Below are 26,337 nucleotides of genomic sequence, written 5' to 3' on the forward strand. Positions count from 1 at the left end.
CAGTTTTAAACTGTCTTTGTTTGTTTGAAAACAACAAAAACATTGTATTTACAGTCTCTACTATATTTGATGGAGCACCAACTGAAATTCACAGATTTCATCACTACAATCACCAACATGTTTTTGTTGATGGTGCCTGTGTTGCTTTTTTGTTGCTGTAATGTGCAGACATGGCCATGCTGAGGCAGTGCGGGCTGAGCTTCTGGAGCACTGAGAGTTCATCAGTCCTTTCTCGTTTCTAAATGTTTCTCCTCCTTGACTCCTTTCTCCTAGAGACTCTTCCTTGCCTTCTCCACTCGCATCTCCTCTGGGTGGGACTCACGGTACGTCCACACAGCAGCTTTTCAAAAATCTTGAAAATCTTGGAGGTGGGCGTGTCTGACAGCTTGGGGATTTTTTGCGAGCAATGCGACCAACAACCAATCACATGAATCTCCCGCCCCCGACATACAAAGCAAAAAAAAACGGGGATTTTATGCGAGCAATATATATATATAAACTCCCCAAACAGGCGAAAACCTACCAGTTTCACCCACTGTCTCTGCCACCTCCCTCCATGCCTGGTTCCTCCGGTTTGTTTCCCGTTAATAGTTCTGGCGTAAAGAACCGGGTGATTTGCTACCGTGATTTCTCGTTGGAATATGAGGAAATGAACTGCGGTCTGTTCTCTCCCTGCTTACACGCGGTTTGATTGGCTAGCGCTTCTACTGTCAAATTTGCATATAATAACGTTGTCTTGATTGGCTGGCGCTTCCAGCTCAGCTTCAAAAGTTGAACATTGCCTCAACTTTTTGAATCCTGGACATCTGGAAATCTTCGCTTCGCTCCCCCACAATGCAGTTCGGCGAAAAAGCGAGGCAAAGTGACGTCATCCCCATTCAAAGTCAATGGGCAGAGAAGCGTTGGAAGTTTCTTCTGAAGCTGCTGTGTGGACGTACCGGGCCCCTAGACACGGCGGCGTGCGTTGCCGCTTGGCGTGTCTTGAGCTTGGGGAGTCAACGCGAGCAACACGACCAACAACCAATCACATGAATGTCCTGCCCCGGACATACAAAGCAAAGCATTCATGCTACATCCATGCTGGCTAAATATACTGTCTATGCTTGCTAGCTGTCCATTCAAACGAAATACACTGGATATAAACTCCCCAAACAAGCGAAAACCTACCAGTTTCCCCCACTGTCTCTGCCACCTCCCCCCATGCCTGGCTCCTCCGGTTTGTATCCCTGTATGTAAAGAGGGACTGGTCATAGAGTACCGGGTAATTCCCTACCGCCACGATCATTTTCTCCTCCATTTGTTGACATATGGGAAATAACTGCGGTCTGGCTCTCCCAACATACACCTGGTTTGATTGGCTATGCTTGTACTGTCAGATTTTCATACGAGGGATTTGATTGGCTGACGCCTCCGTCGAGGCGGCAAAAGTAGAACATTGCTCTACTTTTGCAGCGAGCACCTCGAGAGAAGCTACGCTTTGCTCCCACAATGCAGTTCGGCGAATCGTGACGTCACCCCATTCAAAGTGAATGGGCAGAATCGTTGAAGCGGCAACGCACGCCGCCGTGTGTAGGGGCCGTAAGACACAAGGCAAGGATTGAGAGAGGAGGGAGGATTTGCAGACTGGGAATTGAGAAATTTATCTTTGTGCTTAGAGATGTTGATTTTGGTTTAGTGAACCCAAGGCTTTCTGTTGCATTGCACTGTATTACATCATTTGAGTTACTTGCAGTTTTCTAAAAAACTTCCTGGACATGCATTGCCTCTGTAATGATGTGTTACTAAGAATCGTGTTCCCCGAAAACGAATGCAGGATTTGTCCCTAAGGCAGAAAGGCTTTCAGAGAAACTCAAGTCTGGGCACGAACGTCCGCCTCTTCTTCCCGAGCAGTCACGCAGAAGGTATTCAGAAAAACCATGTGCACCCTGAAGAGGTGTGGCTTTTGGAATAGCAGATGGTAGCTTTGCTATTCTGAATGTACACATGTCAGTGAGACACAAAGGTGTTATAGTAGAAGTATGTTGTATAGGGTTCTTTTCTCACTTCCTTTCTCTTTTCCACTTTCCTCAGTTATAGATCTAGAATAACATAAAATCAAAGTAGATCCATAAGTTTTATTGTAATTCTGCCTTACAGAATACATAGCAGATATGCACACAGAGTACAATAATGAAGAATGAGAATGAAGTTCTTTTTCTATCTATGGTGTATCTGAATATCTAGGTTGGAAGCTGTTATTAAATTACTCTTACGATGTTTAAAGTGAATACAACTACATTTTTTATTTACCACACCACCCTGCCACCTCCGTGACCAACAGCCATTAGCCTGATGCTATCAAAAATATCCTGTGAGGACATGTTGTCTGCCACCTAGTATCGCTATCAGACCTCTATCTAAGATGCCAGCAAGTGGAAATGAGTGTATTTCTGTGTGGATGAAGCATGGGTGATTTTATCATTATATGTTATACATCAATTGAGTATTTTAATGTATCTTTACACTCGGAAATACAGAATAAAAACTCTTATAAACAAAACAAAGTATTTGAATGATACACTCAGCAAACGATGCCTCAAATCTGCAGCTTCATCTCTGGCGGATCAGTCAGCCTGAATGTAGTTGGCAGAGTAGGACCATATCTATGCGATAATCACAGTATCTCAGTCTTTAAAATCTCAAATAGGACCCATAACGACATGTTGATGTGCTTTGCCTCCATTTGCGGTTTGTTTAACCGCGGCTTAGAGGGTACTTCCAGCATGGTTAGGGACGATTATGCTGGCCCATTTGTAAATAACAGGAATGAAGAGCAGTGCAGAGCCCAGGATCGACACCACGAGGAAGGCCCAAAGAAACACTCGATCCAGGACCTGGGCTACACATTTCCAGTCTTGAACCACCTGGAGTACGAGAGAAGCACATCAGTTGTTTCAAGTCAGTGAAAGTATTAAAGAGGCCCTATTATGCTTGTTGGGGTTTCCCCCTTTCCTGTAGTGTGATATCGATTTCTTCATGTAAATGATCTGCAAAGGCTAAAATCACAAAGTACCCTCCAGAGGGGGACATAGTGACATCACTCTGTAACACATGCACTTCTATTGGCTTCATCTCTAAGCGGTTCACCAATCACAACAGAGCCGGCCAGCTAACCAATCAGAGCAGACTGGGCTCTGGTTTCAGACAGAGGGTGAAAAGAGGTGCTGCAGCACAAGCACTAGGAGAAGAATATAGAGCTTTTTGAACATTAAACATGGAAACATGTCACAGTAGAGACGCAAAATACAAAGATGAACCCTGAAAATTAGCATTATATGTCCTCTTTAACCAATTATCTTATTACATATGATGTACAAATACATACAAATCCAACATACTCACCTCTCGGACCTCATTTCTTTAACCACATGCATGGTTATGTAGCGAATAGAATCCAAAGCTGCTTGTAGGTTATGTCTGGTGTAGAGCAGAGGTGTAAGTTCAGATGTTGAGGTCTTCATCATACCCAGTCCTCCTGCTCTGGCTATATCAGCTGGAGAGTATCGGTCCACATGGCTGCGCATGCACAGCAGCTTAGGCAGTCGATGTAGGAAGATCCTCCTCACCCACGGTGCCATGCCATGATTGTGTAGAGGAGGAGCGATTGTGGATGTTGATGGCAAAGACTGTGATGCAGATGGAGAGTGTGACGAAGATCATGGTGAAGACCAGGTACTCCCCGATGAGAGGGATAGTCTTGGAAGAGGAAAGGAATGATTTCCTCAATGACCAGGAGGAAAACTGTGAGCGACACCAGGACAGAGGTGCAGAGAGAGATCTTCTCGCCACCGTTAGAGGGCAGATAGAAGACGAGGATGGTGAGGAAGGACAGGCCAATGCAGGGTATGATGAGGAAGAGTGTGTAGAAAAGAGGCAACCGGCGGATGATGAAGTAGTAGGTGATGGTGGGATAGGTACAGCTGCTGTCTGTCCTCAGACCACGGCTGCCTGTGGCCTTCACTATCTCCCATTCACCGTTGTCAAAATAGTCCCGCTTGTCCACGTGGAAGTCCTCAAGAGTTATGTCCACCTGTTAAATACAGAGTGAAATTTCATGTCAATTGCTCGTCATGACTAACACTAATTTACTGCGGAGTAAGAGTCTCACCTGGGAGCCATCATATGTCCAAGAGCCAAACTTCATTGAGCAGTTCTGGATGGTCAAAAGGGAAGAAGGTGACATCAATGGTGCAGGCTGATTTGTAATTGGCTGGTGGTGTCCATGTTATGGTCCCATCATACTTAACAACTGCCTTAGTGACAGTTCCCTCGAAATGCCCATCTGAACTGTTGAAATAGATATCATTTAAGACTGTATGTAACAGCACTGTCAGCATTTCCGTGTGGCCATGGCTAACAGAAAATTAAATGACTGACACAGATGTAAATTTATTCCTTATATAATGGCCCATACTTATCGTACAGTACGACGTCGGGAAGCCAGATCCTGTTAGAAGGGACTCGGATGGCTGTAGGCCCTGATAGTCATCAGGATTCCATCTTAGTTTCCTGTCAGTCCACTCCTACATAAAGGAAACATTGAACACATTTGACAAAAACATCTACACATAGAGGCTTTTAAGTGAAGCTTTAACCCTTGGCACAACAGCAAATAAGCATATTTCCCATAATGTCAGATTAGAACACTCAAACCACAGACCACAATACGCTAAAAAACCAAAAGAAGGGGGCACGGCTCGTCTGACTCATAGGAAATCACAACAGTTGTAAAAATGACAAACTGCTTTTTTATGGAAGTGTGGGCAACCGGTTTATACTGAACAATGTCCTAATTAGTTTAGAAGTCTAAGTGGATTTGTAACCTTTGGATAGAGCTAGACTAGTTTTTACATCATTAGTCTTTATGCTAAGCTAGGCTAACCGGCTGCTGGCTTTAGCTTCATATTAACTGTATCAATTCTCTCATCTAACTCTTGGCATAAAGACCAATACAAAACTGTTCCTTAGATGTGGTATATTATGTGTAATGTTGTATTTTCTAGCATTAATATAGCACAATGTACCAAATCTGTTTAATGTGGAAAATATGCTACACGATAAATCCCTTGTGAAACGCTGGAGGGTAAACCAGTGTATGAAAAAAAACTGTAGTTCGGTATTTCCTTTTTCTAAATCAAAAAGCGGCCCGCCAAAAGATTGCGATAAATTAAATCACTAAATCTGACACTGAAATACTTTGCAAATTACATGTATGATATATAGACATCACCACAGGGGGCATTGCCCTTCCATCAGCCTTTTGGCAAGAGGTAATCCATCACTTTGAAAGGGAGCAACTGACCCCAATGACAGAGTCTAGTCTGTGGTGATAACTCAAAGGAAGCTCAACAGACAGGACACTTAAAGCCATGAATAAGGCTGACAGGAGTTGGGGAGAGGCGGCTGGTGGAGCCAGGGTGCGTGGGCACAGGGCCCAAAGGACTCATATGAGAGCTGTCAGTGAAATGCCACCAGACCAGATAAAAAGGGTGACTTGTCGCCTCTAAATGCCATGTGTCAGAGGTTGTTAAGAGTAGTTCCTCAACCACTAAATAAACACTATCAGCAATACCTTAAACCTGCATGATTACAAATGATATATTGTAATGTTTAGGTTCGATGTGAAGTACACTTGCCTGTTTCATCCACACATTGGTTGTCATTCGTTGATTTTTCTCATCCTAAAAACAGTGTAAAAGAGTTTCAATTAAAAAGTAGCCGAGTTGAAAGAAATGTATGACCACTCTGTCTTTCAAGCCTAATATGTTTTACATTCATAGGCTGTAGTCAACACATCGGAGACTCAAGACTAGAATTATATCAATAATCAGTGCTTTTCTTTCTTACCCACATCAACTAGCTGGGAGATGGCCAGGCCAAACTTCACGCTGATCGTCTGGTTCAGGTATTCCACTGGCCGGGACCCATTTCTGGTAGTTTACAAGAGGTTATTTGAACAGCTTATCCTCTGCTTTTGCCAAAGCGGAGAGGTTTTGGAACCCCTAAATGATGTGGAAAAATGTAATGTAATGTAAAAATACCATTTTATAATACAGTTCATACCAACTTAAATGTATTTCAACGAAAGTAAAAGCATCTGTGGATTTATTCAGTCGTCCAATGTTTGATAATTAATCCATATACAGCTATGTTTCCTTTATTCTCTCAAATAGCACTGCAATTCATTTCTCTAACTTTTGCTACAGTGTTATCTATAGAATATGGATATGCCCTTCGTGGTTATGACTTTATTTGCAGAAAAACGGAAGGTTTGCTCAATGCTCAGATGATTAGATGTGACCTCATGTCTGCTCTCTATCAGAAACAGAGAAAACAGGTGTCCTAAAATGCCTTAAAGAAAGTAGTATCAACAGCAAAGGATATATTCAATAAAGCAGTCAGGGTTGCTTGTCAACTGGAGCCCACATTATAGACTGTATATGAGAAGTAGACATAGTCATCTTAATGACCATGCGGTAATCCTAATGAAAAGAGGGTGGAGGTACAACCAAAACACGAAACGAAACATTTGTAACTGACCAAATGAACTGAAAACACACTGTGAAATGGTAAAAGCTGTAAGATGAAAAATTCAAAACACCAAGGCCGGAAAATACTCTTAATAATCACAAGGTAGACAAGCCCTTAATACGCTGCTATATCATCTATTTTAATCTAAATGGGACAATAATGTTGTGATAAACAAGTTGTGAAACCGGTTTTGGGAAAGAAGTCGGATCATTTTCTCATAGACTTCTACAATCTGACTTCTATGCAACCAGTACATGTGGCCTGTTGGTCAACAGTACTTCTACTTAGGAAACCTGCTCAAAGTATCAACTATATATTTTGTATCAATACATTAAAAAAATGACCCTCAGACTGGGTGACAAAACACGTAGATATTGCGTTATGCGCAGTTACAAGATGAATCTATTGATATAGCAGTGCAGACAGAATCAGTTAAACTGGTTCATTGTTATCCTGAAGAAGAGCTCCAATGTAGACACATTTTGAATTACACTCTATCTTTGAGCCTGCTCTTTAAATCTTTCAGCAATGCGGTTATAAACCCAATATATGGATGGAGAATGTGGCTGGAAATCTAGACCAAGACTGACCACAAATGTATGGTGTCACCCTCTCAGACATGTGTGCGGATCAATAACAACAAGGCTGCAACACCCTCAATCAATGACTGTGTGTGATAAGCAAATTCATCATTTCTACAGCATCTACTCCCACTATCAGCAGCATTTTGCTCCACTGAAAAGCAAGCTGCTGGATTCTACATGTTCTGTGTAAGTGTGTGATTGATGAAATGCATAGATATAAGGTGTGTGCTATAAGCTAAAAGGGAATGCTCATGTGCACCTCATGCTGAGCAACATTGATATTTAATATGAACATCTTTTTCCTGGGTCAATACTGTATGTAAGGTGCAGTTGGTTTTATAACAAAAACATCGATATAAATTAAATATGTAATACATAATGTATGTTATGTGTGCTCTTGTACAGATGGTGAGGATTACAGTGAGACATGTTGTGAAATTCAGCCAAATATGCAAAGCAACAGAAAGAGAGACCCACAGAATCATAAGATGTATACACATACCAACATATGCACAACATACTGTGTATATGCATACCTATACTGTACAGTTGATACACACGCAGACAAATATGCACACGATGTCATGGCAACAGCGGTCTCCCTCTTTCCTCCTCTCCTGCAACATGCCGTTAATCTCTGTGTTGTGCAGACAGTAATAACCTCCCCCCTTATTCCTCACCCATGTTCCCCAGCTGCCCACAAGCAGCATCTTCCAAGTTTACAACCGAGTTATCACCTGACCCGGTCACGTGACCTCCAAACTGAACTGTATTCACCTTAGAAGGAAGGATAGCCGTCATTTACTTGTAACTTAAGGTGAACAACTTTACTATGTTGTTTGCTCCTGTTGTTGTCCCCGTTTTGACCAGTTACTTCCAGCCTCATTGTATTGTGCATATTATACGGCTTTCCTGGACTAAAAAAGTATTGGGAAATGAACACTCATACCTTTTTTCGTCTAAACATTTTGTTAATTTAATAGTCAGATCTGTAAAACCGAGTTTCTCCAAAAAGTGACGTGCAAAAGCATCACTTTTAATCTCGGGTCCAAGAGATGTGCTCTGAAGTTTCTTGGAAATTAGTAATTCAGCATGAACACTAAAAAATGACCAATTAATCAAAGAGGTCTTACGGACTGAGAACAAAAGGCAACATGGATGCTTTGAATAGACTTGTAACAATGAAATAAAACCAAAGTTATTTCATAAGTTGTTATTATGTCAGAGAACTCTCAACTCTCTTCCTATCCTGAGTTGTCCTTTGACCAAATGGGAACTATAACCTTGCCCTTGTGCCAGAGTTGTAGACATGACAGTTCTATCCAAAATGGCATGAATGCCACAGCATTAATCAACTATTTTAACTATTCATAATCAACTATTGATTATGTGTTACTTAGCAAAGATGATCCTGTAAATGGTAAATCCCTACAAAGACAGCCAGGACTAGGAAACCAGATAACAAATTGAAATTGTTAACCCCCCTACAAATGTAAAACTGTTCTACTGTTGTAAACTGAAATCAGTACTTTTGATTTGTCTCTGCAAGTTCTCTACTCTTTACTGACCATCTGACATCTTCTTTCTTTGATTCTTAATATCCCTGAGAGACCACCTTAGCTGCAACTATACCATCTGTAATTGGATGAGGCATTCCCAGTCCTTGAGAAACTTACGCAACGAGTGGCACAGGTGGCAGCAGCAGAGCAGCGGCAGCAGCAGCAGCAGTGCCAGAGAGGTGGCTGCCCCCCCTGCTCTCAGCATCGTATCAGAGGTGGCACTGGATCCACACGACTGGTCTCTCGGGCATCACAGCGCTGGAAAGAATATCAATAACAGTGGTTATGAAAAAGCTGCTTTTGTGTACAGGCACACAACTGAGCTATAGCTTCAATTAAACCTGGGTTAAGGGTTCAAATCCCCAGGCAGCCAACCCTCCTCCCCTCTAATGAAGCTATACGTTCAACCACAGTTCCTGATTTCAGTGAACAAGCTGTGCAAAGCTTAAAACCCTAATGACGTCCATACTAAACAGTATCCATTACACATTTTATAGCATCCTTTACAAGCCAAGAATGCAATCTGTCATCACCTTGCTAACTTGACCCTCTCTAAGGTGATACATTTCACAGAGTAAGCATTCAAATGATGTATAGATACCCGCTCTGAGTGTCTCCCATTAAATCCCAGTCCAGAGTGGCAGCAGTGGTGGAGGCGGTGGGAGTCTTGACGACAGCGACGGTGCAGCTCTAGCGCTCCTCCATTCCATGCAGGTTCTTTTTCTCGCCTCAAACAGATGCTGCTTCACTCCCTGCTGCTTCCAGTAATGAACGGGCAATGCATCCTCCTCTCCTGCTCCTCCTCCTCTTCCTACAGAGAGTCCGCCCCCCACACACCTCCCCTTCCCCTTCTCCTGGCATTCTGTGGTCACCAATCATAAACAGGGATAGTCGACGCCTCCGTGCAGCCACCTCACTTCACTGCCTCTCCACAGCAGCATGCGGGAATCATTCATTATTTTGGCCAGACGTGGTTAATGATGACATTTAATACCAATCATTTTTGTTTTCTCATTTTGTTTTGATTCAACACTGTCAAATCATTCATATACAAGCTGTCTGCATCCCCCATTACCAGTGTCCCCTCGTGAAAGTTCAACCAAAGAGGGCCTGACATTATCTGATAAGAAACGTACTCCATCTGCCGCAGTGGCTGTAATGACAAACCCTGTTCTTCATGAGCTACCAATTACGAGAGGCATCCAATATATGTGTCACTGCTGCTTTCCTCCCCTCTCTCATCACTGCTGCAGCTCCTGTGGGAAATACAACGGAGCCGCTGACAGAAAGAATCCAGTCACAGCTTTATCATCAGAGCAGTAGTGTGTGCATTGCTGTAAATATTCAATTACATGATAGTGGCTTTAACTGTATGGCACTATTTTTCACTTTTAATTTGAACCATGTGAGGCCACAAACTAGGGCATTTACGTATACTGTGACTGCAGCCTGCATGGAAAGCAATGTTCTAAACAGATTGCACATGTGTCAGATATCTAATCTTGCAGGCACAGCAAGCAGTTATGAGCATGTCTGCTCATAACTGCTTGCTGTGCCTGCTAAACCTGAATATGGATTGTGTCACAGTGTTGTTGTTCACCCGTGTCTGTGTTGGAAGGGGTTGACCTATTCTCATTGTTACACAGCTTTGTAAAAAGGCCTTACACAACCAGCCTTTATCCAGCATTGAAAACTAACACCATATTCCTGTTATACTGTGAAGGCTTACAAATGCAACCCAACCATAATCCCCCTGCTGCAAGGGCAGCTGGTGGACACTCAATATACTGTATGTTACTTTGTCTTTTTGTCAGGTAATAAAGATTCGTAAACATAATGATGTATAATATGATTGTACAAAAAACAGGTCAGAGTTCAGTGGGTTCTCATTTTTTACTTGTTTTCCTTTTCAAGCTCTTCTTACGACATAGACAACTTACAAACACAAGAGGGAGAAGAGCAATCGCTGCAACAGTAGCCAGAAAAGACAGTAGTATATCTACAGAGTGGTAGGAATACCAGGGCAGTCTGTAGGACTCAGTTCTCAGGTGAGCTGCACCTTTGTGTCTCATGACAAACTCTATCCAGAAGAGGGCGGTGTCCAGCGGCTTCATCGGCTGATCTCTGTGCAGCCTGGAGAGTCTCTGCATGTTCAACCTGTAGGAGGGCTCATTCAGGACGTCCTGGATGGCATCCTGAAAGTTGTTGTCTTTGTCCACTGTCGCTAGTGTAAGAATCCTAGCTGCTCCTCTCTCCTTTAGACGCAGCAGGTTGTCGTATTGGTCAAAAAACAAAGGTATACCAACAACTGGGACACTGTGATAAATAGCCTCTTGGACTCCATTGGTTCCTCCGTGAGCCACAAACAGTTTTATCTTGGGATGTCCTAAAAGGTCATTCTGAGGCATCCAGTCCACTAGCAGAGTGTTGTTGCCCAGAGTCGCTGGTCTGTCACCTTTATGTCTCCAGATGACTTTCTGGGGTAATTTCGCAAAGGTTGCAGCGATCTCGTTTGTCATATCAGCAGGAAGTTCACTTACAAAGGTCCCCAGAGACATGATGATGACCCCATGCTCTCCAGAACTCTGCACAAACTCCTCCAGGTGCTCAGGGAGAGGTTTTGCTGGTTTGCACTGGAACCCTCCAATATAGACAACATTAGGCATGGTGGGACGAGGGAACTCAAACACAAAGTCCACTCTCATCAGCCACAGGTCTGCTCCCTGTAATAAGTCAGTATACCGGACTTCTGGGTCGAAGAACTTATCACAAACAGCTTGATACTGAGGGCGGATAAAAAATGCATCCTGAGCTTGCCAAATGAGAGAGAAAAGGAAGTTCTTGACTCTTTGAAAGAAGGTCATTTTGTCTGACAGTCCTGAGCCGGTCAATGGGACATACGATAAAGGAGACGGTGCAATGGCCCTATGTCCTTCTCCACTAGTTATCCACCGCACATTATAGACCAGAGGCAGCTTAAGAGCGTGAGCCACAATATACCAGCACCCCACGCCGGGTCAGTAAGCACCAAGTCATACTTACTCTCCTTCAAACTATTCATTAAGTCCTTATCTTTAAACATGCCAGTAGCCATTTTGCACATTATTCTGTGCATGTTAAACATCGCAGCAAACATCTCCGCCTGCAAACTTGCAAAGCTCAAAACTGAGCTCCCTTCTCTTTCTATGGCAAAGATCTTCTTCAGGATCTCGTTGATGAAGTCATTATTAAAGGCCTCAGTGACAGGAACGGTGATTGTGTTGAAGTGCGGAGAGTCATCCTGGATGTACCAGCTTTTATTGGTCCGCACCACATCGACAGAGTGTCCTCGAGAGTGGAGAGCTTCGATCATGATGTCCATGTTAACCCAGTGGCTACCTTCCAAAGGAAGGATCAAAATCTTCCCTCCGTGACACATTCTCCATGACAAGCACACGAAGGATAACAGGAACAGACTTGTTGCATTTCTGTAAAGGGGCATATTTAACCTGAACATGAGAAACAGATAAAGACATCATTATTCACTCTCGAAATCTAACCTTAAACATATACTTCAATAAAGTACTTTTGCATCAAACATTTCCCATTAAAATAATTAAAATACATGCAAGATTGATCTGCAACGTACCTGTTTTACATGAAGTAACTCCGGGTAGCAGGCGCTAAGATGTTTGTGTGAAACGCCAAAGGAAACACTCAATACAAAATGAGAAATTCCATGAAAGCTTATATAAGTGGATTATGGATAATCTTTTCTTCTGGGATGGACAACAATGTGGCCTCTTTGTTGCTTAGCAATGTGTTAAAGCTACTTATTTGTACCTCCTCGAGTGAATTCTGTTCTGAAGTAGCCTTCAGTACTTCTTATTTATGGTCAATAACATGCTCTTTATATAGGAGGATTTTCAAGAGGGTGCTCATACCAACTAATAACATGTTTGTTGATCTTTCAGGAAAGAGCAAAGGGGATCCAAATACTTGTGTCTTGTTTAGATAAAAATGTCTTCAAAGGCTATAATAATGATAACCATGTATCTTTGCATAACTGTTTTTACTGTAAGGATCCCAGACTAATCCAACTTTGTGCAGATTTAGTTGCATTGGATGCATGACATGTTTTGGATTGGATTGTTTTTTATCATTTTGAATTCCATGCAAAGTAATTGTACCTTTTATAGTTAACGTGTGTTAAAGTGTTTTGTAGACAGCTATGAAGATTTTTTGAGCAGTTTAGAAAAATGCACTTTCTTCAGGACCAGTTTAAACTGTCTTTGTTTGTTTGAAAACAACAAAAACATTGTATTTACAGTCTCTACTATATTTGATGGAGCACCAACTGAAATTCACAGATTTCATCACTACAATCACCAACATGTTTTGTTGATGGTGCCTGTGTTGCTTTTTTGTTGCTGTAATGTGCAGACATGGCCATGCTGAGGCAGTGCGGGCTGAGCTTCTGGAGCACTGAGAGTTCATCAGTCCTTTCTCGTTTCTAAATGTTTCTCCTCCTTGACTCCTTTCTCCTAGAGACTCTTCCTTGCCTTCTCCACTCGCATCTCCTCTGGGTGGGACTCACGGTACGTCCACACAGCAGCTTTTCAAAAATCTTGAAAATCTTGGAGGTGGGCGTGTCTGACAGCTTGGGGATTTTTTGCGAGCAATGCGACCAACAACCAATCACATGAATCTCCCGCCCCCGACATACAAAGCAAAAAAAAACGGGGATTTTATGCGAGCAATATATATATATATAAACTCCCCAAACAGGCGAAAACCTACCAGTTTCACCCACTGTCTCTGCCACCTCCCTCCATGCCTGGTTCCTCCGGTTTGTTTCCCGTTAATAGTTCTGGTCGTAAAGAACCGGGTGATTTGCTACCGTGATTTCTCGTTTGGAATATGAGGAAATGAACTGCGGTCTGGTTCTCCCTGCTTACACGCGGTTTGATTGGCTAGCGCTTCTACTGTCAAATTTGCATAAACGTGTTTGATTGGCTGGCGCTTCCAGCTCAGCTTCAAAAGTTGAACATTGCTCAACTTTTGAATCCTGGACATCCTGGAAATCTTCGCTTCGCTCCCCCACAATGCAGTTCGGCGAAAAGCGAGGCACAAGTGACGTCATCCCCATTCAAAGGTCAATGGGCAGAGAAAGCGTTGAAGTTTCCTTTCTGAAGCTTGCTCGTGTGGACGTACCGGGCCCTAGAACCGAGGCGGCGATGCGTTGCCCTTGGCGTTGTCTTGAGCTGGGGAGGTCAACGCGAGCAACACGACCACAACCAATCACATGAATGTCCTGCCCCCGGACATACAAAGCAAAGCATTCATGCTACATCCATGCTGGCTAAATATACTGTCTATGCTTGCTAGCTGTCCATTCAAACGAAATACACTGGATATAAACTCCCAACAAGCGAAAACTACCAGTTTCCCCCCCTGGTCTATGCCACCCTTCCCCCCATGCCTGGCTCCTCCGGTTTGTATCCCTGTATGTAAAGAAGGGACTGGTCATAGAGTACCGGGTAATTCCCTACCGCCACGATCCATTTTCTCCTCCATTTGTTGACATATGGGAAATAACTGCGGTCTGGCTCTCCCAACATACACCTGGTTTGATTGGCTATGCTTGTACTGTCAGATTTTCATACGAGGGATTTGATTGGCTGACGCCTCCGTCGAGGCGGCAAAAAGTAGAACATTGCTCTACTTTTGCAGCGAGCACCTCGAGAGAAGCTACGCTTTGCTCCCCAATGCAGTTCGGCGAATCGTGTAACGTCCACCCCATTCAAAGTGAATGGGCAGAAATCGTTGAATCGGCAACGCACGCCGCCGTGTGTAGGGGCCCGTAAGACACAAGGCAAGGATTGAGAGAGGAGGGAGGATTTGCAGACTGGGAATTGAGAAATTTATCTTTGTGCTTAGAGATGTTGATTTTGGTTTAGTGAACCCAAGGCTTTCTGTTGCATTGCACTGTATTACATCATTTGAGTTACTTGCAGTTTTCTAAAAAACTTCCTGGACATGCATTGCCTCTGTAATGATGTGTTACTAAGAATCGTGTTCCCCGAAAACGAATGCAGGATTTGTCCCTAAGGCAGAAAGGCTTTCAGAGAAACTCAAGTCTGGGCACGAACGTCCGCCTCTTCTTCCCGAGCAGTCACGCAGAAGGTATTCAGAAAAACCATGTGCACCCTGAAGAGGTGTGGCTTTTGGAATAGCAGATGGTAGCTTTGCTCTTCTGAATGTACACATGTCAGTGAGACACAAAGGTGTTATAGTAGAAGTATGTTGTATAGGGTTCTTTTCTCACTTCCTTTCTCTTTTCCACTTTCCTCAGTTATAGATCTAGAATAACATAAAATCAAAGTAGATCCATAAGTTTTATTGTAATTCTGCCTTACAGAATACATAGCAGATATGCACACAGAGTACAATAATGAAGAATGAGAATGAAGTTCTTTTTCTATCTATGGTGTATCTGAATATCTAGGTTGGAAGCTGTTATTAAATTACTCTTACGATGTTTAAAGTGAATACAACTACATTTTTATTTACCACACCACCCTGCCACCTCCGTGACCAACAGCCATTAGCCTGATGCTATCAAAAATATCCTGTGAGGACATGTTGTCTGCCACCTAGTATCGCTATCAGACCTCTATCTAAGATGCCAGCAAGTGGAAATGAGTGTATTTCTGTGTGGATGAAGCATGGGTGATTTTATCATTATATGTTATACATCAATTGAGTATTTTAAGGTATCTTTACACGCGGAAATACAGAAATAAACTCTTATAAACAAAACAAAGTATTTGAATGATACACTCAGCAAACGATGCCTCAAATCTGCAGCTTCATCTCTGGCGGATCAGTCAGCCTGAATGTAGTTGGCAGAGTAGGACCATATCTATGCGATAATCACAGTATCTCAGTCTTTAAAATCTCAAATAGGACCCATAACGACATGTTGATGTGCTTTGCCTCCATTTGCGGTTTGTTTAACCGCGGCTTAGAGGGTACTTCCAGCATGGTTAGGGACGATTATGCTGGCCCATTTGTAAATAACAGGAATGAAGAGCAGTGCAGAGCCCAGGATCGACACCACGAGGAAGGCCCAAAGAAACACTCGATCCAGGACCTGGGCTACACATTTCCAGTCTTGAACCACCTGGAGTACGAGAGAAGCACATCAGTTGTTTCAAGTCAGTGAAAGTATTAAAGAGGCCCTATTATGCTTGTTGGGGTTTCCCCTTTCCTGTAGTGTGATATCGATTTCTTCATGTAAATGATCTGCAAAGGCTAAAATCACAAAGTACCCTCCAGAGGGGGACATAGTGACATCACTCTGTAACACATGCACTTCTATTGGCTTCATCTCTAAGCGGTTCACCAATCACAACAGAGCCGGCCAGCTAACCAATCAGAGCAGACTGGGCTCTGGTTTCAGACAGAGGGTGAAAAGAGGTGCTGCAGCACAAGCACTAGGAGAAGAATATAGAGCTTTTTGAACATTAAACATGGAAACATGTCACAGTAGAGACGCAAAATACAAAGATGAACCCTGAAAATTAGCATTATATGTCCTCTTTAACCAATTATCTTATTACATATGATGTACAAATACATACAAATCCAACATACTCACCTCTCGGACCTCATTTTCTTTAACCACATGCATGGTTATGTAGCGAATAGAATCCAAAGCTGCTTGTAGGTTATGTCTGGTGTAGAGCAGAGGTGTAAGTTCAGATGTTGAGGTCTTCATCATACCCAGTCCTCCTGCTCTGGCTATATCAGCTGGAGAGTATCGGTCCACATGGCTGCGCATGCACAGCAGCTTAGGCAGTCGATGTAGGAAGATCCTCCTCACCCACGGTGCCATGCCATGATGTGTAGAGGAGGAGCGATTGTGGATGTTGATGGCAAAGACTGTGATGCAGATGGAGAGTGTGACGAAGATCATGGTGAAGACCAGGTACTCCCCGATGAGAGGGATAGTCTTGGAAGAGGAAGGAATGATTTCCTCAATGACCAGGAGGAAAACTGTGAGCGACACCAGGACAGAGGTGCAGAGAGAGATCTTCTCGCCACCGTTAGAGGGCAGATAGAAGACGAGGATGGTGAGGAAGGACAGGCCAATGCAGGGTATGATGAGGAAGAGTGTGTAGAAAAGAGGCAACCGGCGGATGATGAAGTAGTAGGTGATGGTGGGATAGGTACAGCTGCTGTCTGTCCTCAGACCACGGCTGCCTGTGGCCTTCACTATCTCCCATTCACCGTTGTCAAAATAGTCCCGCTTGTCCACGTGGAAGTCCTCAAGAGTTATGTCCACCTGTTAAATACAGAGTGAAATTTCATGTCAATTGCTCGTCATGACTAACACTAATTTACTGCGGAGTAGAGTCTCACCTGGGAGCCATCATATGTCCAAGAGCCAAACTTCATTGAGCAGTTCTGGAGGTCAAAAGGGAAGAAGGTGACATCAATGGTGCAGGCTGATTTGTAATTGGCTGGTGGTGTCCATGTTATGGTCCCATCATACTTAACAACTGCCTTAGTGACAGTTCCCTCGAAATGCCCATCTGAACTGTTGAAATAGATATCATTTAAGACTGTTATGTAACAGCACTGTCAGCATTTCCGTGTGGCCATGGCTAACAGAAAATTAAATGACTGACACAGATGTAATTTATTCCTTATATAATGGCCCATACTTATCGTACAGTACGACGTCGGGAAGCCAGATCCTGTTAGAAGGGACTCGGATGGCTGTAAGGCCCTGATAGTCATCAGGATTCCATCTTAGTTTCCTGTCAGTCCACTCCTACATAAAGGAAACATTGAACACATTTGACAAAAACATCTACACATAGAGGCTTTTAAGTGAAGCTTTAACCCTTGGCACAACAGCAAATAAGCATATTTCCCATAATGTCAGATTAGAACACTCAAACCACAGACCACAATACGCTAAAAACCAAAAGAAGGGGGCACGGCTCGTCTGACTCATAGGAAATCACAACAGTGTAAAAATGACAAACTGCTTTTTTATGGAAGTGTGGGCAACCGGTTTATACTGAACAATGTCCTAATTAGTTTAGAAGTCTAAGTGGATTTGTAACCTTTGGATAGAGCTAGACTAGTTTTTACATCATTAGTCTTTATGCTAAGCTAGGCTAACCGGCTGCTGGCTTTAGCTTCATATTAACTGTATCAATTCTCTCATCTAACTCTTGGCATAAAGACCAATACAAAACTGTTCCTTAGATGTGGTATATTATGTGTAATGTTGTATTTTTCTAGCATTAATATAGCACAATGTACCAAATCTGTTTAATGTGGAAAATATGCTACACGATAAATCCCTTGTGAAACGCTGGAGGGTAAACCAGTGTATGAAAAAAACTGTAGTTCGGTATTCCTTTTTCTAAATCAAAAAAGCGGCCGCCAAAAGATTGCGATAAATTAAATCACTAAATCTGACACTGAAATACTTTGCAAATTACATGTATGATATATAGACATCACCACAGGGGGCATTGCCCTTCCATCAGCCTTTTGGCAAGAGGTAATCCATCACTTTGAAAGGGAGCAACTGACCCCAATGACAGAGTCTAGTCTGTGGTGATAACTCAAAGGAAGCTCAACAGACAGGACACTTAAAGCCATGAATAAGGCTGACAGGAGTTGGGGAGAGGCGGCTGGTGGAGCCAGGTGCGTGGGCACAGGGCCCAAAGGACTCATATGAGAGCTGTCAGTGAAATGCCACCAGACCAGATAAAAAAGGGTGACTTGTCGCCTCTAAATGCCATGTGTCAGAGGTTGTTAAAGAGTAGTTCCTCAACCACTAAATAAACACTATCAGCAATACCTTAAACCTGCATGATTACAAATGATATATTGTAATGTTTAGGTTCGATGTGAAGTACACTTGCCTGTTTCATCCACACATTGGTTGTCATTCGTTGATTTTTCTCATCCTAAAACAGTGTAAAGAGTTTCAATTAAAAAGTAGCCGAGTTGAAAGAAATGTATGACCACTCTGTCTTTCAAGCCTAATATGTTTTACATTCATAGGCTGTAGTCAACACATCGGAGACTCAAGACTGAATTATATCAATAATCAGTGCTTTTCTTTCTTACCACATCAACTAGCTGGGAGATGGCCAGGCCAAACTTCACGCTGATCGTCTGGTTCAGGTATTCCACTGGCCGGACCCATTTCTGGTAGTTTACAAAGAGGTATTTGAACAGCTTATCCTCTGCTTTTGCCAAAGCGGAGAGTTTTGGAACCCCTAAATGATGTGGAAAAAATGTAATGTAATGTAAAAATAACATTTTATAATACAGTTCATACCAACTTAAATGTATTTCAACGAAAGTAAAAGCATCTTTGATTTATTCAGTCGTCCAATGTTTGATAATTAATCCATATACAGCTATGTTTCCTTTATTCTCTCAAATAGCACTGCAATCATTTCTCTAACTTTGCTACAGTGTTATCTATAGAATATGGATATGCCCTTCGTGGTATGACTTTATTTGCAGAAAAACGGAAGGTTTGCTCAATGCTCAGATGATTAGATGTGACCTCTGTCTGCTCTCTATCAGAAACAGAGAAAACAGGTGTCCTAAAATGCCTTAAAGAAAGTAGTATCAACAGCAAAGGATATATTCAATAAAGCAGTCAGGGTTGCTTGTCAACTGGAGCCCACATTATAGACTGTATATGAGAAGTAGACATAGTCATCTTAATGACCATGCGGTAATCCTAATGAAAAGAGGGTGGAGGTACAACCAAAACACGAAACGAAACATTTGTAACTGACCAAATGAACTGAAAACACACTGTGAAATGGTAAAAGCTGTAAGATGAAAAATTCAAAACACCAAGGCCGGAAAATACTCTTAATAATCACAAGGTAGACAAGCCCTTAATACGCTGCTATATCATCTATTTTAATCTAAATGGGACAATAATGTTGTGATAAACAAGTTGTGAAACCGTGTTTTGGGAAAGAAGTCGGATCATTTTCTCATAGACTTCTACAATCTGACTTCTATGCAACCAGTACATGTGGCCTGTTGGTCAACAGTACTTCTACTTAGGAAACCTGCTCAAAGTATCAACTATATATTTTGTATCAATACATTAAAAAAATGACCCTCAGACTGGGTGACAAAACACGTAGATATTGCGTTATGCGCAGTTACAAGATGAATCTATTGATATAGCAGTGCAGACAGAATCAGTTAAACTGGTTCATTGTTATCCTGAAGAAGAGCTCCAATGTAGACACATTTTGAATTACACTCTATCTTTGAGCCTGCTCTTTAAATCTTTCAGCAATGCGGTTATAAACCCAATATATGGATGGAGAATGTGGCTGGAAATCTAGACCAAGACTGACCACAAATGTATGGTGTCACCCTCTCAGACATGTGTGCGGATCAATAACAACAAGGCTGCAACACCCTCAATCAATGACTGTGTGTGATAAGCAAATTCATCATTTCTACAGCATCTACTCCCACTATCAGCAGCATTTTGCTCCACTGAAAAGCAAGCTGCTGGATTCTACATGTTCTGTGTAAGTGTGTGATTGATGAAATGCATAGATATAAGGTGTGTGCTATAAGCTAAAAGGGAATGCTCATGTGCACCTCATGCTGAGCAACATTGATATTTAATATGAACATCTTTTTCCTGGGTCAATACTGTATGTAAGGTGCAGTTGGTTTTATAACAAAAACATCGATATAAATTAAATATGTAATACATAATGTATGTTATGTGTGCTCTTGTACAGATGGTGAGGATTACAGTGAGACATGTTGTGAAATTCAGCCAAATATGCAAAGCAACAGAAAGAGAGACCCACAGAATCATAAGATGTATACACATACCAACATATGCACAACATACTGTGTATATGCATACCTATACTGTACAGTTGATACACACGCAGACAAATATGCACACGATGTCATGGCAACAGCGGTCTCCCTCTTTCCTCCTCTCCTGCAACATGCCGTTAATCTCTGTGTTGTGCAGACAGTAATAACCTCCCCCCTTATTCCTCACCCATGTTCCCCAGCTGCCCACAAGCAGCATCTTCCAAGTTTACAACCGAGTTATCACCTGACCCGGTCACGTGACCTCCAAACTGAACTGTATTCACCTTAGAAGGAAGGATAGCCGTCATTTACTTGTAACTTAAGGTGAACAACTTTACTATGTTGTTTGCTCCTGTTGTTGTCCCCGTTTTGACCAGTTACTTCCAGCCTCATTGTATTGTGCATATTATACGGCTTTCCTGGACTAAAAAAGTATTGGGAAATGAACACTCATACCTTTTTTCGTCTAAACATTTTGTTAATTTAATAGTCAGATCTGTAAAACCGAGTTTCTCCAAAAAGTGACGTGCAAAAGCATCACTTTTAATCTCGGGTCCAAGAGATGTGCTCTGAAGTTTCTTGGAAATTAGTAATTCAGCATGAACACTAAAAAATGACCAATTAATCAAAGAGGTCTTACGGACTGAGAACAAAAGGCAACATGGATGCTTTGAATAGACTTGTAACAATGAAATAAAACCAAAGTTATTTCATAAGTTGTTATTATGTCAGAGAACTCTCAACTCTCTTCCTATCCTGAGTTGTCCTTTGACCAAATGGGAACTATAACCTTGCCCTTGTGCCAGAGTTGTAGACATGACAGTTCTATCCAAAATGGCATGAATGCCACAGCATTAATCAACTATTTTAACTATTCATAATCAACTATTGATTATGTGTTACTTAGCAAAGATGATCCTGTAAATGGTAAATCCCTACAAAGACAGCCAGGACTAGGAAACCAGATAACAAATTGAAATTGTTAACCCCCCTACAAATGTAAAACTGTTCTACTGTTGTAAACTGAAATCAGTACTTTTGATTTGTCTCTGCAAGTTCTCTACTCTTTACTGACCATCTGACATCTTCTTTCTTTGATTCTTAATATCCCTGAGAGACCACCTTAGCTGCAACTATACCATCTGTAATTGGATGAGGCATTCCCAGTCCTTGAGAAACTTACGCAACGAGTGGCACAGGTGGCAGCAGCAGAGCAGCGGCAGCAGCAGCAGCAGTGCCAGAGAGGTGGCTGCCCCCCCTGCTCTCAGCATCGTATCAGAGGTGGCACTGGATCCACACGACTGGTCTCTCGGGCATCACAGCGCTGGAAAGAATATCAATAACAGTGGTTATGAAAAAGCTGCTTTTGTGTACAGGCACACAACTGAGCTATAGCTTCAATTAAACCTGGGTTAAGGGTTCAAATCCCCAGGCAGCCAACCCTCCTCCCCTCTAATGAAGCTATACGTTCAACCACAGTTCCTGATTTCAGTGAACAAGCTGTGCAAAGCTTAAAACCCTAATGACGTCCATACTAAACAGTATCCATTACACATTTTATAGCATCCTTTACAAGCCAAGAATGCAATCTGTCATCACCTTGCTAACTTGACCCTCTCTAAGGTGATACATTTCACAGAGTAAGCATTCAAATGATGTATAGATACCCGCTCTGAGTGTCTCCCATTAAATCCCAGTCCAGAGTGGCAGCAGTGGTGGAGGCGGTGGGAGTCTTGACGACAGCGACGGTGCAGCTCTAGCGCTCCTCCATTCCATGCAGGTTCTTTTTCTCGCCTCAAACAGATGCTGCTTCACTCCCTGCTGCTTCCAGTAATGAACGGGCAATGCATCCTCCTCTCCTGCTCCTCCTCCTCTTCCTACAGAGAGTCCGCCCCCCCACACACACCTCCCCTTCCCCTTCTCCTGGCATTCTGTGGTCACCAATCATAAACAGGGATAGTCGACGCCTCCGTGCAGCCACCTCACTTCACTGCCTCTCCACAGCAGCATGCGGGAATCACAAGTGCAGCTCTGCCACTGAGTCTGTTGTGATGATACATGCCTCTTTGTGTGTGTGTGTGTGTGTGTGTGTGTGTGTGTGTGTGTGTGTGTGTGTGTGTGTGTGTGTGTGTGTGTGTGTGTGTGTGTCTGCTTCCATGGTGACAGCGTATTGGGGGACCCATATGATTTGGGATGGGGCAGGGCAGGGGCCACATAATCTGCTTTTGTTAAACCATCCCCTATATTCAGTTTTCAGTTGTATCTTGTTATTATGTGCTCATAAAACACGTTGCCATTACTTCTGCATTTCTTTTTGATTAATTGAAATGTAATTGACCAGTGGCGAGCCGTGACTTTTATACCTATTTATATATACATGGTCAAAAAGGCCAGCAAGGCTACAGTTATTCAGTATAATTAGGTCCTAAAGCCTTTAATGATGAGACTCCTGCTTTGACGAAATAAAGATAATTCCATGATAATTTGTCCCTGAAGTAACCTATGAAATTTTCTTTAGAGGTTGTGTAATAAAACAATCTTGTTGCATCAATAAGCTCCCTTTAAACTATTGCATAGGGATGCAAAACTGTGCATTCAAACCAAAAAACCTTTCGATACATACTATAAATTAGATAATGCTTTAAACACATCCATAGATCCAATCAACCATCTTCTTTTCAAAATCCAGGTCGCAGATAGCAGTTCGAGCAAGGGTTTATGCAGCCTATGCTTTAAATGCAGGTCAAGATGGCAATCCAGGTGATGAGCTGCAGCTGAGGAGGAGGAGAGGTGGGAATCCAAATGTAGGTCAGCCACGCACAGCCGGGGAGACGGAAAAAGGGAGGCAGTACAGTGGATCCTGAGGCCTACACTGCGAACCAGAGGCCTACACTACGAAGCATGATTTAGGCTCCGGAGCAGGTTATGTTCTATAAGAGATACATTCTGTGACCTTTCAGAGCTCGGTGCACGGAGTTTGAGGCCATGAAGTGGGCTAATATTACAGGATAAAGGAACAACTGTTTAAACTACCGTATGCAGGAAATACAGCTGGTAAAAGAATCGCCGATTGTGTGAACATGTAAATTAGCATATCACTGCCCCTTTTCAGAACTGTCTACTTATTACATTTGCGATGAGCAAACTGACTTAAATCTGCCACAACATAAGTAACCGGAGCAAAGTGCCGCAAACTGTATGCATAAGTGTTTTAAACAACACATTTAGTTGACGAAAAACTCAAATGTAATTTAAGTCAGATCCACTTGTGTATTGGGGGCAGTGACATAATGAACCTGTTGATTTACGCATTGAAACAGTCAGGAGTTTAAACAGCTGTTCTTCCTGCACTTTGCAGATGCAACTATGTGTTAGGTCATGGATGTTTAAAGTTGAACTTCTTCATATTTGTGTAACATTATAGTTTACTCGTTCATGAAATATAACGCTCCGCTGTCAGTACGCTTCTCCAGGTTTGTGATTGGTCAAATGTTGCTAACCCCGCCCCTTTCACGTGAACGCGCTCTCAGCCGGACAGAGGAACCCTGGGTTGACCGAGTCGATAACCAGCGAAGTAGGACGAGTAGGACATGGATGTATAATAAGAACTGGATACAGCGTGGGAGGCGGGGCCTCATTAATTCCTATGAGAGTTGCTCATTGGCGCATGATGATAAAATTGCCCAACTTTTGAGAGAGTGAAACGTCACAGATTACCCGGCATGCCTGAGAAGTACCCGTATGTGCGCTCATAGCGCATGCGCAACTTTAACCAAAATGCTCGTTCACATCAAGCACGTCAATTTGCGTACACGTAACAGCACCGTGCGTTCATGACAGCATGGTAATGGATTGTTATTATGATGGATTTGATATTAACGAGGCGGCAGTTAGCAGCTAGCGGCTAGCTAGTAATTATGCTAATGTGCACATCAATCGTTATGTACTTATATTACGCTGTAACAGGATCTAGTGATATCCAACAGAGCTTCATTTAGCATGAAAGAATGATTACACTGTTTATATATATATATATATATATATATATATATTAGGGCTGTCAAGTTAACGCGTTAATAACGCGTTAACGCAAAAAAAAAAATAACGCCACTAATTATTTTAACGCGATTAAAGGGGAAAGGAAACACCAATTACAGTTAGAATATTCCGGTAGTTTATTCATTTTACAATGGATATTGATCGTAATATTTATTGTATATGATATTACTCGCCAAAAGAAAATTAATTATCCACCGGCCTGGTGGGGAATTCCGGGACCAGGCCGCCGCCATTAGGGGAGTCCCAAATGGTGACGTCACTGGCTGTGTTTTCGCTCCACCTGAAGTCAACACAACGTAGCAGATATGGCAGCGATGGAGGAATTTTGCAATGAGATCGACGTTTTGAACGATGAATTTGACTATTCGTCGGGAGATGACATTGATGTGGAAGCATCTACAGTTACCAGGCATCCCATGGCCTATGCTTATGAACCGATTCGGTCGAATAGAGTGGCATACGATCCGGAATAAAAAAATAAAAAAAACACAATGCTAACAGTGAGCCTCTGAATTAGCCCCGAGCGAAAATGCTAACCTATTACTGCACCGATAGCTCCCTTATTACTTATCCTAGCCGCACATCCAACACATCGTTTATGATCGCAAGGAGACACAGAATCTAACGGTGCCCACCTCAACACTGAAAGATACTCGCGAGGTTATCCACAAAAACGTACATCAAAACAAGTGGCGCTAGGTACTAACATACGCCAGGCTAACGGCTTACCTTCCTCATTGTCTGGTCTAAACTGGTCTTCAATGGCATTACAACGATAAAAACGATGATGTAGTTAATCCATAGGTTAATATCCAATGGGGCTGTGTCCCCTTTGAAATGTTCTGATAATCTATAAGCAATACAACTGCAATTCCGTTATCTGCTGTCCGCTCTGTGCTCCGTGCGCTCTGGGTCCTGCAATACCATCCATCAATAGCAATACTAGCCTTTTTAGGGCTGTTTTCGACAGATGAGCGTGTGTATGCCAGTTTAATTAGTTGAGCTATAGAACACCCCCAATTCTCTATTGTACGTCATAATAGCTACCATTTAGTTTGGACGCGATTGCGTTAATTAATAAGGTCACACTGTGTCAGTAAATACATGTGTGAGCTAGTAATCTGGTAGTGCTGCAATATTGACCTCTCTCTCGGCAGCTGAAGCAACTCGTTTGGTGGCTCGAACTTCACGTTTGTTGACACTGTCATTGTCTTGCGCGGCCGACGTGCTGGGACGGTCGGTGTTCCCGACTGCATACGTTGAGAAATCGAATATTGTGGGAACAGATCCTGGCTTCAAATCCAATGTTTTGTATTGAACCAGGCATCCAGACTGGACTTTGAGCAGCTTCTCATCCTTTAGTGGCAGCCTATGGAAATGTACTTCTTCCTTCTTTGTATAAAATCCATTTGTGCAGCCTGGGGCAATACAATAAACTCCTGACGACGACCGTTTTCTTGTAATGTAAACTACTGGTGCATTGCACGCCATGTTGTTTGTTATTGAGCTTTGGCCCAGGAAGCCGTACCCAATCAGTGACGTCACTGGGAAAGTCCCGGAGCAATGGAAGCGCCCATGGTCATTAGGCACATATTTCAAAAAGTAAATTCGCGTATCTCGATCGTTTATATTGGAAATAGACTAGATAAATACATTTCCTAATGGTAATA

At 42.6% G+C, this 26,337-nt stretch overlaps 2 protein-coding genes and 1 pseudogene across 3 annotated transcripts; all 3 read right to left on the reverse strand.

Annotated features, from left to right (window-relative positions):
• Nucleotides 1-2,135: 2,135 nt before the first annotated feature.
• Nucleotides 2,136-9,533, reverse strand: LOC117442702 (neuronal acetylcholine receptor subunit alpha-5-like; annotated as a pseudogene).
• A 1,066-nt stretch (nt 9,534-10,599) lies between these two features.
• On the reverse strand, nt 10,600-12,089 carry LOC117442712 (UDP-glucuronosyltransferase 2C1-like). Its single transcript, XM_034078666.1, is given in 2 exon segments — nt 10,600-11,711; nt 11,714-12,089. Coding segments are annotated over 2 exon segments (1,473 nt in total). The 5' UTR covers nt 12,075-12,089.
• A 3,420-nt stretch (nt 12,090-15,509) lies between these two features.
• Nucleotides 15,510-22,494, reverse strand: LOC117440609 (neuronal acetylcholine receptor subunit alpha-5-like). 2 transcript variants are annotated; one of them, XM_034076855.2, is made up of 8 exons: nt 22,276-22,494; nt 21,792-21,932; nt 18,854-19,005; nt 18,646-18,690; nt 17,434-17,534; nt 17,120-17,297; nt 16,356-17,042; nt 15,510-15,878 (listed from the first exon to the last, which is right to left on the reverse strand). In XM_034076855.2, exons 2-8 carry the CDS (start codon nt 21,877-21,879, stop codon nt 15,720-15,722), a joined length of 1,410 nt encoding a protein of 469 aa, XP_033932746.1. In that variant the 5' UTR covers nt 21,880-21,932; nt 22,276-22,494; the 3' UTR covers nt 15,510-15,719. The 2 variants fall into 2 exon arrangements, with proteins under 2 accessions (XP_033932746.1, XP_033932739.1); XM_034076848.2 differs by having other exon boundaries at nt 17,425-17,534.
• Nucleotides 22,495-26,337: the final 3,843 nt, after the last annotated feature.

This window comes from Pseudochaenichthys georgianus, chromosome 3, assembly GCF_902827115.2.
Source record: "Pseudochaenichthys georgianus chromosome 3, fPseGeo1.2, whole genome shotgun sequence".
In the NCBI taxonomy this organism is placed as follows: domain Eukaryota; kingdom Metazoa; phylum Chordata; class Actinopteri; order Perciformes; family Channichthyidae; genus Pseudochaenichthys; species Pseudochaenichthys georgianus.

Bases quoted from the DNA above. Each gene is read 5' to 3' on its own strand.
- LOC117440609 (XM_034076848.2), bottom strand. From the start codon at position 21,879: ATGCTGAGAGCAGGGGGGGCAGCCACCTCTCTGGCACTGCTGCTGCTG. The intron at 19,006-21,791 runs GTAAGTTTCTCA...CACATCATTTAG, and splicing joins CCACCTGTGCCACTCGTTGC to GGGTTCCAAAACTCTCCGCT. The intron at 17,535-18,645 runs GCAAGTGTACTT...TCCTTTATGTAG, and splicing joins CCAATGTGTGGATGAAACAG to GAGTGGACTGACAGGAAACT.